This window comes from Manacus vitellinus, unplaced genomic scaffold (assembly GCF_001715985.3).
Source record: "Manacus vitellinus isolate BGI_N305 unplaced genomic scaffold, ASM171598v3 scaffold_27_pilon, whole genome shotgun sequence".
Lineage (NCBI taxonomy): Eukaryota > Metazoa > Chordata > Aves > Passeriformes > Pipridae > Manacus > Manacus vitellinus.
In genome coordinates this window covers 9,853,122-9,871,334 of record NW_021940039.1, presented here as the reverse complement: position 1 = coordinate 9,871,334, position 18,213 = coordinate 9,853,122, and the positions used below count along the sequence as shown (strand labels likewise).

Sequence of the window (18,213 nt, the reverse complement as noted above, 5' to 3'; positions counted from 1 at the left end):
TGTATTATGCATTTGCATTTATTCATACTGAATTTCATCCGTGGTTTTGCACATCTAGACTACCTTCCAGAAAGTTAGCTTAGGTCTGAAAGTCTCTCTCTGCCACCTCGCCACTGCTGATTGCTACAGGTAATTGTTCTGTCCATTAGAAAGTGGGTTATCTGTCTAATTTCACTGTCATTGGTCACTTCCTGATCTGACAAAGATGGATCTTATATTGTTCTTTTTCTTTTTAGAGAGATGATGTGAATGGGCTGCAAGAACCTGACGAGATGGATGGAGAGCTGCCCTGTGCTGAGGTGGATGGAGCAGTGTCCTCTGCCACAGCAGCAGATCTGGGAGGGGAGATGCCCTGTGGGGAGAGTTGTACTGAAGGAGAAGTGTCCATTGCCCAGAGAGATGCAGGAGAGATGACCAGCACAAAAGAAGAAGAAGCTTGTGCTGAGGGCAGTGTGGAAGGAGAAACTCCTGGCACTGACAGCGACAGGGAAGGAGAGAATCCAGGCACTGATAGTGATGGGGAAGGGGAGATGCCCTGTGCTGAAAGTGATGCAAAGGAAGAGGCATCTTGCTCTGAGAGCGATGGGGAAGAAGTACCAGAATCTGGAACCCCTGCTGCTTCAAGGAAAATATCTTCTCTTTCCTCTCCCCTGCGGGCGATCATCCGCCTGCGGCAGCGCTACCGCCTGCAGAAGAAAAGCCGCCTGCACTTGGAGCTCCCTCGGGAGAAGCCTGCGGAGTTTGTCCACACGAGGCTGCTCCAAAGGCAGCTCTCCCTGAACAGAACTGGCCTGTATGGCCCTTCCATGTCCCTCTTTAACCAGACAGGCTTTGAAAGCTCCCAGTACTTCACCTTCGACACGTCGGTGGAGCAGCACGCGATGAAAAAGTGCCGGCGGAAGAAGAGCCGAAGGAAATCTAGGATGGTCCTCTATCCAGACAAAACAAAAAGGTACCTTCCAACAGAGGAGAAGAGCAAGGCAAAACGCTGCCTCTTCTTGCTCATGGCCATCATGTTCTTCCAGATTCTCAATGCAATAGAGAACCTGGATGATAACCTCCAAAAATACGACCTGGATGGTTTGGAGAAAACAATGCACCGGGAAGTATTTGGGCAGAAGGTCGCTGTGGAAAGCATTATGGAATTACTGAAAGACTATCTGGCTACCCACATCCACAACAAGCCTCTAGTCATCTCTTTAAACGGCCCGACAGGAGTGGGGAAGAGTCACGTTGGCTGGCTGCTGGCCAAACATTTTCGTTCTGTCATGGCCAGTGACTTTGTGCTGCAGTACTTTGTAATGCACCACTGCCCCAGCGGGGGGGATCCTCTGATGTGTGAAATAGATCTGTCAGAGAAGATTTCTGACATCGTTACAAGAGCTGAAATAGAGGAGAAGACGCCACTGTTTATTCTGGACGAGGTGGAACTCATGTCTCCGGTCCTGCTGGATACTCTCGGCCGATTCTTCGAACCCAATCAAACCAACGAGTTCCTCAATGCCATCTACATTTTAATCAGCAACATAGGAGGTGGTGAAATAACCAAGTTCCTTATCCAGAACGACTCCGCAGAGCTCCTGCGTCAGCACCGGGGAGCTGAAGAGCTGGTGAGGATCATCCAGCCGGTACTGAGCGATGTCCACCCCCTCTGGAAGTCTGCAGACATCGTCCCGTTTGTTCTGCTGGAGAAGACTCACGTCATAAACTGCTTCCTAGAGCAGATGAGGAGGGAAGGGCTGTACCCTGACCAGAAGCACCTTGAACATTTGGCGAATCAGCTCAGTTACTTCTCGACAGGGGACAAGCAGTACTCCAGGACAGGCTGCAAGCAGGTTGTGGCCAAAGTCAACCTCCAGTAGGGATTTACTGCAGGGAGACCAAGCCCTGCTCTCAGGATTGGCCACACTGTGGGTTTATGGAGGGGTACATTACATCAGGCTGTGGTCAAGGTGTCCTTTCTCAGCCCTGCACCGACTCTGTCCCGGTCAAGGTGGAGGGATGGCAGCCCAGACAACCCTGTTCTCCTCCTCAGGCTTCACTTGTTCCTGATGTTCCGTGAATAAGGAAGGGCAAGAAAGCCCAAACCACCTCCCAGTAACTGTGAGATGCTTTGTTCCTCACATTCTCTTTGGGATACTTGTCATTAGGGAGTTGTGAGGTGGCACCAAAAGCTGCAGGACCTAAAGAGGAGGATGAAACAATTCCTGGGTCGCTGCCCCTGCAGAACACGTCACCTCACGTGTCCCACTCCCTCCCAGGCTCACAGTCACCAGCTCTTTGCTGTTCTTGGTCCTGGCTGGTGTGTGCAGAGCAGAGGCAGGGCTGGACACCTGGGGGTGGCTCCTGCTCCCCCAAATCACGGGCAGCCAGAGCTCTGCTTTCCACACCTCCTACGTGACCACATCCTCGGGAGAGCGCTTTTTGGATCTGCTCCTGGGCTGTTGCTCTTCTGAGCTCATACCTGAGCTCACCTTTGGCACCTGCAGTGAGTTTTCTGCCCTGCAGGCCTGTTTGGGCTCGCCTTGGAGCCTGCTGGGCTGTGCCAGCTGGTGCAGGAGTAACCTCCAGATTGTTTCAGGTCTGGTGGTGACAACTCGTCCCCAGAGCTCTTCTGCTTTTTGCTCTGGGCCCACGTCACTGTGCTCGTTATCTGGAAAGCCCAGAATAGCAACTGATGTATATTAAGCAACACACACTGGAAAAGACAGTTTGGGCTGCCTGGGCCTGTGCAGGGGGAATGCTGGGCTTGTTCCCAGTCCTGTGAGGCCAAGAGGAGGCTCTTTGCCAGCAAGACCCAGGTGAGAATTCAGCCTGGGAGCACCTCGGGAAGAGCACATGTCCATGTTTTGAGCAGGCAAACTGAGCAGGTATTTATGACATTGTTCTTTTCAGGTTTTGGTTTTATGCAAGGTTTCTACAATTTGCTGTGAATTCCCACATAGGTAACCCCGTGGATGTTTGCACTGGGTGTTTGATTCACCTCTTGCTAATTGTTGGTCTCCAAAGACTCCATCACAAACCCCTGCTTCCAGAGCTGTTGTCAGGAATAAACCCAAACTATCCTGAATAAAACAATTCAAAGTGCATTTCCTTTATTGGACTGAAATGTGGTTTTCCTCTCAAATTTCTCTGGCACTGCCATGCCTGTGCTTCCCGGTGGCTTGGACTGGGAGCAAGAGCTACAGCTTTGCTGCAGGTTTTTTGCAGGCCACCTCCAGGTGCTCCTGGTGAGCCCAGTCCCAAACCCACACGGTGCAGCAGTGCCACAATCTGGGCACTCCACAGCTCCTCCATCTAAGCCACCTCCTAAATTCAAGTGTCCTTAAAAACCAATGTGTGTGAGCTGGTTTTCATAGCTTAGAGAGATTTTACTACCAGGACAGTTAAGATGTTTTTATCTTGGATAAGACACAACTCAGGAACCAGGATTCTCCTCTTCCAGCTGGGAGAGGGATAGATGTTAGTTCTGGTTTTTCAGCCAAGGTCTCTTGTTTCTAAACACCCACCCAGGGTGTTTAGTTGTGCCAGAAGTCCCTGGGTGCCTCTGCACCAACCATCACGCCCTGAGAAAGGGGAGGGTGACTTCAAGTGGAGCTGAGCATCTGCAGAGCTCGTTTCCAACCCTCTAAGACTCACCTGCCCTAAACCAGGGGGCCCAGCCCTCCCCTGAGTGAGCTGCCTGAGTTTTGCTGAGGCACCACAGCCCATGGCTTTGTACCCACCAGGAGCTGCACACTGGGTCACCATGAGCAGCTCAGCACCCTTGGGTGCAGCAGCAAAAGGCCCCTCATGGCTCTGCTTGGGCAGATCAGGGACATACTGCACTCTCTTGCCTTCCCCTCTATCTCACCCCCCTTCTGCACATCAAAACCCTCTCAAAGCAAAGCTGTCCTGACGACTTTGCACAAGGCTTTGGGTGCCCTGTGCACCTTGAAGACCTGCCAAGGTCTTTGCCTCCCACAAAGCTCCTCTCAGTGATGAGAAGGAGGGCTCAGCTTCCTGTCAACCCTCCCCATGCCCCCAGTTCACACAGAATCACGGAATCTTTAAGGGTGAGAAGACTTCCAAGGTCATCAAGTTCAACTTTCAGTGGCATTCCTGTACCTCTGGAGGCCTTTCTCAGCACAGGAACCTCCAGGGCACAGAGAGGACTTTCCCTGCCAGAAGACAAGGATGTCTGGCCAGGTTGTCCCCAGTCCCAGCATGTCCCATGACTCATCCCAGCTCAAATGGCTCTTCATGTTGTCCCCAAGCCCAGCCTCCCCCAGGATCCCAGCTCTGTCCATACTATCCCTGGCCCCAAGTTTCCCTGAAATCCCCTGCAAAGCCACCAGCCCCTCCAAGGCTTTCCAGGCAGTGGAACTGGCACGTGGGTGACCCACAGAGCTGGGCACCAGGATGGCTCCTTCCTCAGTGCTGGGCAGAGGGAGCTGGTCCAAGGGAAGGGAGCACTGAGGAGAATGAAACCTCCTCATCTCCCACACTGGCTGTGCCAGGCCTGCTGGGGTTCTCCACCTTTGCTCATGACAGGAGCACTGTCCTGCTGTGTCAGCCACGAGAGCCTCTGCAGGAGCTGACATCAACTCCCACACTTACCTACCTCCTCCAGATTACACCCTGGCACACCCACTGAGGGCCCAGATGATGAGCCTGGGTTAGGAATTAAACAGGTAATCCTTCAAATTCCAAGGCTGGAGTTTGGGGACCAGAGGACAAAGTGGCTTGTCCTTGGTTCCACCCCCCAGCCAGGCTCTCCCATCTTTCAGTGGCAGAAGGATCCTTAGTGGTTCCTGAGAAAGGGCTGGAAGCTGGAGACCAGGTGGCCCACAAATTGATTCTACATGAGGTTTCAAATATGCAAAGCACTGTCAGGAAGGAGACAGCAGTGCTTGGTTCTCCCAGCCTTTCTAGGGCAGGGTGTGGAGTTGGCTCCAGAGGTTGGGAGGTTTTTATTTTATGTTCAAGAAGCACTGGGATGATGCTCTCAGGCATGTGGGACTGACTCTTGGAGAGTGTGATTCTTGGGGATGGTCCTGTGCAGGGCTGAGGGTTGGACTCCATGATCCTTGTGGGTCCCTTCCAACTCAGCATATCCTGGGATTCTGTGATACAGTGACAATGAACTGCTTTCACCAAACTTGGAGCCCTCCAGGCAGGGACTCTGTGGTCGGGGTTCCCAGGACACTCCTGTGGATCCTGCAGGGATGGGGCTGTGTCCTCTGTGCAGGGCAGGGCTGGGGGAGCAGGAATGGGATGTGCCCTGGGTTTCTCCATGGACATGGCCCAGCTCCAGCCAGAGGAAGGTGGGTGCACGAACACATTCTGCATGAGCTCTGGATAACTTCAGCTGCCTCCAGGAGGAGAGGTTGGTATTTAAATATTCCTAAAAAGGACCTAATCCCAGCTGCCTCTGTTAATCAAAGCAGCCTGTCTAAAGCTGCCTCCAGAAGTGGGTGCTGGCTGGTGGGGCCAGCCTGGCTGTGAGGCTGAGTGCTCCTGGGGGTTCCCTGCACCACAGGAAGGTGCTGCAGGGATGACACAGCTCTGGCCCAGAGCTCTCTGTTACCCCACAGCATCACACCAGCTCTCTGTTACCCCAGAGCTCTCTGTTACCCCACAGCATCACACCAGCCTCGCTGGGCTCCCTGAGCTTTCCAAGGGCTGCTTCCCTGGAGCTGCTCCCACTGCACTGTGCCCACCCAGCAGGGCCTTGTCCTCACTGCTGGTGCCTCTGGCTCTCCCAGGGCACCACAGAGGATCTGTGGTGTTGGCCCAGCTCTGAGCAGCGTTTGCAGAGAGATGCAAAGGAAGGTGCCACTTGCAAGGGGTGCAGGGGGATGGTGAGCCCATCTCTGTGTACACCAGTGATGTGCCCTTTATGCACAGGGCAAGGAAAAGCTGCTGCCACTCTCTGGAAGGGTCTGTGCTTTGCTGCTTTCTTTCCTGTGGTCATCACTAAAAAGACAAGGTGCCACGAGGAAAGCAGATTTTGACCCCAGTGACAGCAGGGGAAGATCAGGGGCTGCAGCAGGGGAGGAAGGAGCTGGGACAGCCCAGGTAACTCAGGGCTTTCCCAATAGCTGTGAATGGGGCAGTTCCTCTGAGGGTGCAGAGGGAATGTCTGCAATGGCTTTTGAGACCACACAGTGATGGGGTGATCCTTTGAAAGGTGGAGAGAGGAAAAGCAGCCCCTCTCCTTGGGAATGAGGAGGAGGCACAGGCAAATATGGGAGTGAATGCATTACCTGTGAGCATCTGGGAGAGGGGGGAGAAATAACGTCCAACATTTTTCAAGGGAAGTTGTAACCACAGAATCTAATTTCCTCCTCTGACAGTATATTCAAAGAATAGCTGTTAATAGTTACTAGGATGAACTGGAAAGAGTTTTCCAGAGCTGGGGAAACGAAATATTCCATAAATGGTGGAGAGGACAGAGTCAGACACGGAGACAGACACAGTTAGAATTTGGAGGGGATGGGGAGATGAGAGGCATGCAAGCATTGCAGGAGACAGGCTTGGGATGAAAAGCATAAACTGGAGGAAAGGTCTGAAGGAAGGTGCTGCAGAGGAGGGTGGGAGTGAGCAAATGCACGTTCCTGGATAGGGAGGGTGAAGGGATGAAAGGAAACCAAGCCTGGGGGGATCGAGGCACCTGAGCTCTGCAGGAGGGATAATACCCCGGGTTTCGAGAATGGCAAACATCCCATTAGAATGTATAAATAGGTGTGTTGCATATGCAAGGGATGAAGTAATGTGGGGCCACGCTGCTCCAGCGTGGCCATATTTGGGCACCTTGTGGGGTGGAGGGAGACCTCGGCACCAGCATCCTGCTGGGAAGAGGGAGCAGGAGGAGAGGGGGAGTGAGGAGTCCCGGGAAGCATCTCAGGTGAACATGATAAGAGGTTTCAAATATGCAAAACGCTGGCGGGAAGGAGACAGCGGTGCTTGGTTCTCCCAGCCCTCCTCGGGCAGGGTGTGGAGTTGGCTCCAGAGAAAGAGATTTATGTAAAACTTTTGGAAAACTGCTGCAGCTGCAGGAGTGAAGCACCAAAATGGATTGACTGGGGAGGCTGCAGAGTTGCTGCCACTGAGGCTGGGGGTAGAGGAGGATGGTTTAGCCAAAGACACAGGAATCTGCCTCAGTGGTCTCAGGACTTTGCCTGTCCCCTGTCACCCCTCGTGCCTGTCAAGGGTTCAGCTGGAACTTTCTCCCACCCAGCACTCAGCTGCTCTCACTTGCAGTCCTTGGTCTTCAGAGGTTACACCAATTTAACATCACTCCTCTGTAAGGGATTTGCCTCAGTTCCTAAGATACCTGGATTTAGGTGCAAAGTTTCAGGCACCTGCATCTGAAAACTGTCAGCCTGGAAAAGTGTGGTGAGATCAGCAAGTCACTGCCCCAGTGGATTGATTTCCCAGGGTGGGACGGGTTAGAAGGACAAGGGACTCAGTCATCCTTGAAACTAGAGGATGCAGAAGAGGAAATCGGATAATAAACTAATCTGGAACCTCATTTACTTCCTCTTGACACTTTTCCCTCATCAATTCAGTTTATTAGTATATATTAGGTATTATTTTAGGGTCTATATTTAGAGCTACCTCAAAGGACTTGTAGCCACCCCCAAGAAGCACCTGCAGAAAGGGCAGCCCTTCCCAGTATGGCCCAGTATTCACCAGTTACAGATGTGGAGCTGGTCAGTGTCTCCCTGTGTCACTGGGCAGGAGCAGAGCTCTGCACTGTGGGACTTGGCACCAGCTCCTGCTGCTCCTCCAGCTGTGGAGATCACAGCACAGAGCCACTCACTGCTCCGTGCAGGATACACACAGTGCAGGATCCTCTGAGGATGCTAATTTGAATTTACTCACACTGTGCTTCCTGTGATGTCTTATCAACTGATCCCTCAGGCTGGGATTCAGCTGCCCTAATTTTGGTATCTTGAGGAACTCTTGAGTAATTCTGCCTGGGATTTCCCCAACCCTTCCTCCTGAAAAGAGCCTGCCCAGGAACCCAGGCCTGGGAAAACACTGCCTGGAAAACCTTCCCTGAGCCACAGATTGTGTTCTGGGCTCCCTGGGCAGGGTTGGACCCCAGATTGGACCCTGGTGCCTGTGCAGTCCTCAGGTTATCCCAGCCCCCTGCAGTTCTGTGCTCCTGGATGTGCCAGCACAGTGCTGAGGGGATCCACCCCTGCTGCATCCCATCCCAACTGCAGTGATACCCAGCCATCCTCACCCAACACCTTCCATCCAGGACAGAGGGATTCCTCAGGAATTCCTGCAGGACACACTCATGCTGGGCAGCAGCTGTGGGACAGTCCAGCTTAGTTTGAGGTGGCAGTGTGGAAACCATTGCTATGCTGACTGTGGGGCACCTTTGTGGGTGCCTTTTGCCCTGCACTTGGCTTTTAGTGGTGATACTGCATCTCCCTGCTGGGCCTTTTCCCTGGGGATGAGCCTGGAGGGAGCACCATGTTCTCCCCAGCTCCCAGCCTTGCTGCTCCAGCCTGGGACACCTCACCAGATCCCCACAGCTCCTGTTAACTTTTGGCACCAGCTACAGCTTCTCAGAGGGGCACAAGGGATCCATCCTCCACCAGATTTTGGCACCTGACCCCCCCTGAGGTGACTGCACATTTTTTGTGGCCAGCAAGTGATATGTGAAAGAAAGCAGAGCATTAATTGCAGCCAAACCCTCTGTTTTCACCTGTACCTTTGGCCCCTCTTGCTCCTACAATGTGCTGCACTATCCAAACGCTCTCAGCTCACACCAGACCTGGGTGGTATCTCACCTGTTCTTCTGAGCTGAGATAAAATAAATTCAAAATCCTGGAGAAAGATATTCCCAGTACTTATGATTTCCTTTTTAACCTTCCAACCCAATACAAGATGTGTGCAGCAGGAGTTGCAGGTATAACTGTCTGAAATCAGCAAATAGGATGTCACATTCCCAGCCAGCCCTCCCCAGCTTCCACATTTCCCAAGCCCGTGGCCAAAGGGGGATGTAACAACTCTTAGCTGGCACAACTTGGCATTTCTATCATGTGCCTTTTCAGATCTATCACAGCAAACTGCCCAGCTCTTCCTGAGATGACTTCACTCATTCTCCCTGTGGGATCAAGGTTTCTGAGTCCCGGGCTTGCTTTGCCTTTGACAAGGTCCTGCCATCCCTCTGGGTGCCGTGGGGGCCTTGGAAAGTCACTTCTGAGCTTTTTCTTCGAGGATAAGCTGGTCCTTGGCTTCAAGGTTGTTGCTTCTCCCTCCGAGGTGAAGAAGGGCTCGTGTGCCTTGGGTTTGCTCCAGCCATCCCGGGTGATGTAATGAGGTTCCTGCCCCTCCCTGCAGATCTCCAGCACAAACAGCACCAACAGCCCTGGGTTCCTGGGTGGCTCGAGGTCAGAACACAATGCTCAGTGTTGCAGAGCACCTTTGCCTGACGTGACCTGGTGTCCTCAGCTCCATCAGTGCTGTGCCCTCTGTCGTCTTCAGCTGCAAAAGCCACTCAGTGCTGCTCCTTTTGTTCCCATGACCCCTGCAACCTCCCTTTGTGCCAAACATCCAGCACCCCCACCTCTGAATGCTGCTCCTGACGCACCCACAGCTCAGTTTTTGCCTTTGGTGATCACTGAAGTCTCTGGGTTAGAAGGGGTGGATGAGAATCAATTCCTTGGATCCAGCTCAACAGATGTTTTTTTCTTCTCCTTGCACCTGGTGGGCAGAAGATCTGCTTCTTGCAGTGCTGATTCATCTCAGTTCTTCTCACTTGAGGAGGATCCTGTGACCTGCTTGGACAAGCTCACCTGGGAGTTATAAATACGTCCTTGTGTAATCCTGACATGACAATAAGCTAATGGGGATTGGAAATGAGAACAGGATTTGTCCCTACAGGTAGAGCCCCCTCTTCTTGGGGCTCCTCCTGAGGCTGGGTTATTACTCTCCTCCCTACAGCTGGGTGTTGGGCAATGCTGGTGAGAGGGATTAGGGCTGGGAGAGGTGTGAGATGTGGAACTTCACTGAAAAGCCTCTCCATGATTAACAGCAGGTGATGCCAGGGCTGGAGTCACCTCCTGGACAGGCTGTGTGCCTGTTACCTGCACCAAGGTGGCACAGCTCATACGAGGGGACAGCTCGAAAAAATTGATCTTTCTCCCTGGATATGATCCTGATTGAAATAAAGGGTGTCTGGTTGGGGCAGCTGCCTGTGGCACTTTCTTCTCTGAACTGAGCTAAGAAGGGCTGAAATCCCTGGCCTGGGAGTGGGAGGATGTCACAAATCCCCAGCCTGACTCACTCAGGTGTTGGCAGCAGGGTGGGTCCAGGGGCTCAGACACCACAGGGCAAGGCAGCAGCAATCCCCATGAATTATTGCCCTGTTGTGGACCTCTTTTAACCCACTTGTGTGATCCAGGTGCTGCCTGTCAGCATTGCACCAGTCCAGGCAGTGGTGGGCAGTGAGTGCCCAGCACTGACACGGGCACTGAGCACCTCAGAGTTACAGAATGAGCCATCTCCCCCCACTCCAAGCAGCTTCCCCAGGAGATGGTGACTCAGGAGGCTGCTTGGGCCAAGTCTTTACATCTTTGGAGCTGCCTTGCCATGAGCTGCCAATGAGTGGGTGATTTTAGAAGCAGAAATTTGTCTCCCAGCCCTCTGGACTTGCAGCAGTGGGAAAAGGTTGCTGAAGACCACTGAAGTTCTGCCTTTAAGCCCTGGCTGTGTCTCAGGTTTAAGCACAAGACAGGGCCCTGATGAAGGGGATTTTCAACAGCAGGTGTCCTGAGGTGATCCATGGGCTCCAGCACTCGGGATGGGGATTAGGGATGGTTGCAGAAGCCACCAGCAGTGCTACCATGTGAAATTAGTGATAAATCACCTTGGGTGGTACATACCTAGAAGTGGGACTTCATGTGCTGTAGTCACTGTGTTTGTGGCTGCATTTTATTCTTGCCCGAGACTTGGTTTCCAGTGGAATAAGCCCAACTGAGAGTTTTCCCATCGTGACAGCAGGTGACACAGTGGTGATTTACTGGAAGCACAGAGGTTTGATGCCTTGTGACATAAAGCCAGCATCACTTTGTTCTCCCAAAAAGCAGAAAGCAAGCAATGTTAGGGGGTCCAAAGAGCAAGAGGAGATGTCAAAGAATAGTTTTAAAATGTGAGCATTTGCCCTTTGCTGCTTCGTGGTGGTTAAAGACTACCTGAGAAGACTTAAGTTATAACCAGTTATATTTACCTGATTGGGTGGAAGATGTCCCTACCCATGGCAGTAGGGTTGGAACCAGATGATTTTAAGGTCCTTTCCAACCCAAACCAGTCTATGATTCTGTTATTCTATTTTTTTTGATTTTACATTGGGCATCCATAGCTGGCTGCCCAAGGCCTTTTTACAGAAAACCATCTTTCATTCCCACCTCCAGGGGCAGGTGTGAGGTGGCCCACAATGACCAAGATGCGTGAAGTTTGCAGCTAAATCATTGAAGTTCATGACAAAGATCCCACAGATCCTCTCCATCAGGTTTGTGGGCACTCAGCCCTTTCAGGCTCTGTTTAGTCATCATAAGGCATAAAGAATTCGAACACGAGTGTTGTTTTCTTCCTTTTCTGGGCATATCTGAGAGGGAGCTTGCCAGAGCAAGTGCTGAGCCTGCTCATTTTTCTGGGGCAAAGTGCTGAGATTGCACAGGGTCATAACAGAAACTGGGGTCTTCCACCTCCATCCCTCCAGCTCAAGGCCAGAGATACTGGGATGGGATGGGAAGGTGGGGGAGGGCATATCCATCCTCAGATTCTGCTCTGTTCTTTATAGCAAATAGGTGAATTTTAAGTAGGGATACATTCTCAGAAGCACTGGAATGTCTCGAGGCAAAGTCTTGTGGTAGACAGTGGTAATAAAGGAGAACAGATAGCGGGGGGGAGAAAACTTGGAGCATGATCTTACACTCCTGTTAGCAGCCAGTGCCCGTGAGCAGATACTGGGCAGATATGTGGTGCTGGGGTAGAGACATTCCAGAGTGATTTCTGAGTCAGCTGAGCTCCTCCCATCATCACTTCACTCATCAAAATAAGTATTTATAGCACAGGTAGGAGCAGGGAGAGAAATCAAAGAAGAGCTTCCCAGAAAGACGCATAAATCACTCCAAGAGTTCAGCTCTGGGGCTCTGCATTTTTTGCTTTAATGAGAATGAATAAAAGCTCTGGTGTTATTACTAATATTTCTTAATATTATTTCACCGGTCTGCTTTTCGAATTACAATCATCCTTGAGCAAAGAGGTATTTCCACAGAGTTCTCCCAGCTTTCAGAGCTGCAGACTGCTGAGGACATGCTGTCTTACACCAGAGAAAACATTTTCTCCAGCACAGATCTGCTGAAAACCAGTTCAGAAGGTCTGCCCAGGCCGGTGTTTGCTGCCCGAACTGTCGGGAGACCTCCAGGCCTTCCAACCAAGCGAAGCAGGAGAGCCAGGAAGGTGCTGTACCCGGCCCACGGGAGAAAATATTTGCCACGCCAAGAGAAAGACCCAGTCAAGCGGTGGTTGCTCCTCTGTGCTGGCATCATCCTCATGCAGGTCTTGACTGAGGATCCTGAGCAAGAGGGACTGGCTGGGGGGAAGAGCCTCGGGGAGCAGCCGCTCTGTGCTCCGGCATCCCCCGTGTCTGCAGGGCTCGGGGCTGCAGGGAACCGCTCCAGAGAACACAGAGCTATTTCTGCAGCCGTGTTCTCATCAGCCTATGGGCACCAGCCTCTCAGGCACAGCACAGCTGATGTGCCACAACAAGCCCAGAGCCATCCACACACCTTCTGCAGGCAGTGCTGGAGCAGGTTCTCCCGTGCAGAGCACTGAACTGGAGTGAGAATCTGTCCTGCTCTGCGCTTGGACATCAGCTGTGGGAGCACCACTGGCAGCAGGGGTGGCCTGTGAACTCCTGCACCCCTCCAAGGGGACACCAGGACTCTGGATGGTGGCACGAGGCCAGCAGAGGCCAGAAGAGGCACTGATGAAAGCCCAGGGCTGCAGCAAGAGCTGGGCAGTTTTTACCGTTGATTCATTTGTGACTGACGAGAGACTGTGGTTTCCAAGAGCTGTAACAAAAGGCTGCAGGAATTAGAATCACCCTCCTTGTGCTGTGCTAACATATCCATCACTGTTACATGACTGTTTTCATTGCCTGCATTTGCATGTTGTAATTTAGTGTCAGTTCTCAGAAATTAGAGGAAAGTGGCTCAGCTCTCGAAGCGCTGAGAGTGCAGAGCTCCTGTGTGCTGTTCTCCCTCAGTAACCCTGTAAGAATAAACTGCTGACATCAGACTTCCACAGCGTGTTGTCAAACTTAGATTGTAAAATTAAGGTTTGCTGACCATCCTGGGGAAATAAAACTGTCCAACAAGCATGGATAGTGGGGTGAGAGACACGGCATGACCCGAACACGCTGGTGCTGAGCACTGGGAGAGGGTTCGTGGCCCTGGGACAGATGCCATGGCTCTGGCTGGGGACATGGCACAGTATGAACCCAGCACTGGGATAAGACACTGGGAAAATGCTGGGAGACCCCTCCAAGAAACCATAGGATATGCTGGGAAAGAGGGTTGATCAAGGGGTGGCTGAGCTAGAGATGACCAGTGGTCCCTTCTCACCAACACTGGCACCATCTCTGTGTTGATCAGGGGGTTACTGGAAGTCCAGCAGTGCTTTGTGGTTCTGGGCATGAAACATGGGATTGCCCTGGCTCCAGGGCAGTTTGGGTGTAGGTTTTTTGCTGTCTGGGGGCTGCACAGCAAGGGGCAGCTCAGAGCAGGGCAGCTGCCTCCCAGACATGAGCTGCATGAGTCAGGAATAAAGAAATCTGGCTCAGGACCTGCTTCTGCTCCTTGGGGCTTATTGCAAAGAGCCACTCATGGCTCCTCGCAGGAAATGCAGAGTCCAGGATTTTCAGTGGATGACATTTTGAGCTTATTGAATTTCCTGGGCTGTTTTATCAGCCAGCCCCCGAGGCTGGGATTCAGCTGCCCTAATTTAGGTATCCTGAGGAAAGTCTGAGTAGGTCTTCCTGGGATTTTCCCAGCCCAGTCCCCTGGGAGCCTGCCTGGTGAAAGGCACCTGAAAACTCTTCTCCAAGTCATGCCCATGCTCTGGACTCACTCATCTCATGTGTCAGGGCTCCTGCTCACGAAAGTCAGTCCCAAAAAGCCACAGTATGCCTGTGCAGCCCCAGCTTTGCCCTCCAGGTCTGCAGTCCAACCATCCATTCTGCAGAACAACTTCAAACTTTTGCTGGGTTGCTCAGGGCTTTGTCCAGCCCAACCTTCAAAACCTCCAAGCATGAAGATTTCCCCACCTCCTTGGCCAACCTCTGGCACTTACCTGGGATTTAATTCTGATCTTTTCCATGCCACACGAGGCCAGACAGCCTGGGAGCCTCACATAGCTGTTCACTGAGTGTCCCAGAAAGCAGGTCTTTTCATGGGAGCAGCAGTTATTTCCTCAGGCCCTGACAAGAGCAGAACTCAGATGTTTCGTAATGACCCCAAACGGCCTCGTGTGACCCAGGGGATGGAAGGAAGCTGGATGGCACATGCAGTGATTGCAGAAGAGGTGTGGAAAAACAAGTGCAGCACTGCAAGCCAAGGCAGAGAACAGGGAGCTGCTGCAGCCCACAGTGAATACAGAGACCTGTTTACATCAAAAAAAAAAAAAAAAAAAAGAGTTGAATCACTAACAGAATTTAGCTACTTAATTTCTACTGAGGGAGAAAAAAAAGGAGCAATCTGTCCATGTGCAGACAAGGAACTGTTTGGAGTAAGGAGCAGCTGGGACACCACTTTGAGTGGTGATGCAGGATGAGCCCTTCAGAGGGGCTCCCTTGTGTAAGTGGGGGAGGACACACAAAACCAAGGAATAACTCGATGTGGAGTTTTGTAAAATTCAGGAATCATCAGTATTATTGAAAATAAATAGATCTTTTAACGATGGTGCTGGCGTTGACATCTTTCAGAGTTGATTGGGGAAGCAAGGTCTTCCCCCAAGCCCAGCACACCCAAAGGCATCACGAGAGGGCAGCAGAGACAGGAGCTGAGCAGGACACACAGGCAGGGCCCTGCAGTGTTCCAGACACCCAAATAGGAAACCGCCATGGCACAGGTACAAGAAACTGCTGAGGATGCTGCCAGTGCCTTGCAGGAGCTGACAGGGTGGGAAAACAGGCTCTGTCAAAACAAACGGGCACGCTGGGGCATAACCCAGCAAAATAGATACAGATCCCTTAAATATAACCCCCCATCACTGAGGTTTACAGGAGAGAGGTTTTATTGTTCGTGCAGTGCAGGATGGTGAGCTGAGGGAATGCAGAGGCTGCCACCACCAACTGACAGCTGAATGCAACCTCCGAAAATCCATTTCAGAGCTGGTACTTTGGATGAGCTTGATAAAAAACGGACCTTTACAGTCAGTTTGTGGCATGAAGTCTGGTGGTTCCCATCATGTTCACCCCCCCCCATTCCTCTCTGACATGTCCCTGCTCGCTGCAACTCTTGCTTTTGTCATTACACATGATCACATTCCTGTACCCAGCAGTGTCCCCAGGAGTGGCTGAATTTAGTACTATAGATGTGTCCTGTGGCACAGTGGGAGATCTGAATATCCGCTTAGATTGGATATTAGGAAAAGTTTCTTCTCTGAAAGGGTGGTCAGACACAAGCTGCCCAAGGCAGTGGTGGAATCACCATCCCTGGAGGGACTTAAATTTGTCTTTTGTAGGGGTGGCAGCTGGGGACATGGTTTAGTGGTGGCCATGGTGGTGCTGAGTTAACAGTTGGACTCGATGGTCTTAGAGGACTTTTCTAACCTTACTGATTCTGTGATTCTACTCAGCACTCCAAAGATGCTCCTAAAGGGGTACCTCTCACTATATGTCCCTGATCCTACAACATGAACACTTGGCTGTCCCCATGCCCATCCAGAACGCCCATGGAGCCGCTCTGTACTTTTCCCCAGGGAGCTGTAAGAATGTTCATACCCTCACCACCAGAGAAAGCTCTGTGGCAGCATTTTGACCCTCCACCAAACGTAGGAGCCGGCACCGCTTCCCTCCGCTGCGACACAAGGGCACCAGAGCTGCACCCTGCGGAGGCGTGCCATGGGAATTATAAACACAGCTGCTTCCACGAGGCGTGTTATTCACCCTCTGGCAGGCTCTCAGTTGGACTGACGATGTCTTGGGAGCATAATGGAGAACATATTAAAATGTTTTCTCGTTTCGTTGCCTCACCTACGTGCTGCGCTACTCCATTGCACAACTGGTTGTCTGAAAAAGGGGAGCTTGAAAAGGCTGCTGTAAATAAGACTTAGAAAGAAGACAAAAGACAAGGAAATGGTAAGAAGTCAATAAATCAGTGAGCAATCTAGTGAAGACATAGCAGGGTCTGTACCTCTCCTTGCCTTGCAGCAACAGGGAGCCACTCAACAGACCTAAAAGCCATGATATTGAAAACTGGTTTGTGTTCACTTACACAGCAAAAAAGGAGTTAAAATTCTTTATGGAAGAGAGAAAGTTTGATTATAAGGACCATGGGATTACCCAAACAGCATTTCTGCTTCCTGGAGCAAAGCAATGTCCTTCAGTGTTATTTGCTCTTAAACAGTATCTTCAAAAAGTCTATTTTACAACCAGAGTTTCTGCTTCCTGGAGCAAAGCAATGTCCTTCAGCGTTATTTGCTCTTAAACAGTATCTACAAAGAGCCCGTCTACTTTACACTCAGAGGGTGTGTAGCTCCATTTTCACCTGGTGTATTGAACACCTCCCCTGAGCCACCTTTTCCCAGCAACTGGTGTTTTCCTTCCTTTCCTTTGTCCTGCTTGGAAGAGTCTCCTGCTTGCCTTCGCTCTCTTTGGCTTGTTTGTGGCCACATGTCTCGACAGATCCAGGGAAGGGCCCAACTTTGTTGACACTGTCATAAAAAGTACCTGAAACGATGTCATTTGTTAAGAAGAAGCATGTGTGGGAGAGGCTGTTTTAACAGAGCCTCTGTGCGTCGTTGGAGGCCACCACTGGCTGGTGGCCAACAATGCCGAGTGCCATCATGGCTTTGGGAAGGTACAGGGGTGGTGGGAGGCAGTGGTGGGACCCTCAGGGGAACGCTGTGTCCTGGGGTGGGTGGCAGTGACTGGGCACCAAGGGGGACACCATGGTGGCCCAGGAACATGGTGGCGACCTGAGGTACATGGGGAACAGGGTGACGTGGCAGGGCCGTAAAGTACAGGAGATAACTGGGGAATGGGGCAGGGCCATGGAGGGGACATGGGGGACACAGCATGGCCCTGAGGCAGGTGGGGTCATTGGGAACATGGAGGGGCTGTGAGGCACATGGGGGGCACAGCTCCTTAAGCAGCTCTGAGGCACACTGGGACATAAAATGATCGAGGCTGGAAGAGACCTTAAAGATCATCCAGTCCAACCGTCCACCCAGCACGACCACCATGACCCCTAGGGCACTAAACCACATCACCCAGCTCACATGGAGGGGCTGTGGGGCACACGGGGGACGTGGCTCAGCCCTGGGACACACGGGGACATGGAGGGACCCTGAGACACATGGGGGGCATGGAGGGACCATGAAGCACATGGGGCCCACGGGTACACAGCCCTCATGCACATGGGGGACATGTTTCAGCCCTGGGGCACGTGGGGACATGGAGAGGTCGTGATGCACAGAGGGGACAAGGGTGCACAGCCCTGAGGCACCTGGGGGGTACAGGAACATGGCTCAGCCCTGAAGCACCAGGAGGATACGGGAACATGGCTCAGCCCTGAAGCACCAGGAGGATACGGGAACATGGCTCAGCCCTGAAGCACCAGGAGGATACGGGAACATGGCTCAGCCCTGAAGCACCAGGAGGATACGGGAACATGGCTCAGCCCTGAAGCACCAGGAGGATGCAGGAACGTGGCTCAGCCCTGAGCACAGAGGATCACAGCGGGGCCCTGAGACACGGGGGGACGTGAATGCACAGCCCTGAAGTACACGAGGGGCACAGAGGGGCCGTGATGCACGGAGGGGACATGGATGCAGAGCCTTGAGGGCACACGGGGTGCACGGCTCAGCCCTGAGGCACACGGGGACACGGAGGGGCCGTGATGCACGGAGGGGACATGGATGCTCAACCCTGAGGCACACGGGGACGCGGAGGGGCCGTGATGCACGGAGGGGACATGGATG

At 52.3% G+C, this 18,213-nt stretch overlaps 1 protein-coding gene across 1 annotated transcript; it reads left to right on the top strand.

Moving 5' to 3' along the window:
• The first annotated feature begins 242 nt into the window (after window positions 1–242).
• TOR4A (torsin family 4 member A) lies at window positions 243–3,079 on the top strand. Its single transcript, XM_008926125.3, has one exon. It carries the CDS (start codon window positions 273–275, stop codon window positions 1,860–1,862), a length of 1,590 nt encoding a protein of 529 aa, XP_008924373.3. The 5' UTR covers window positions 243–272; the 3' UTR covers window positions 1,863–3,079.
• Window positions 3,080–18,213: the final 15,134 nt, after the last annotated feature.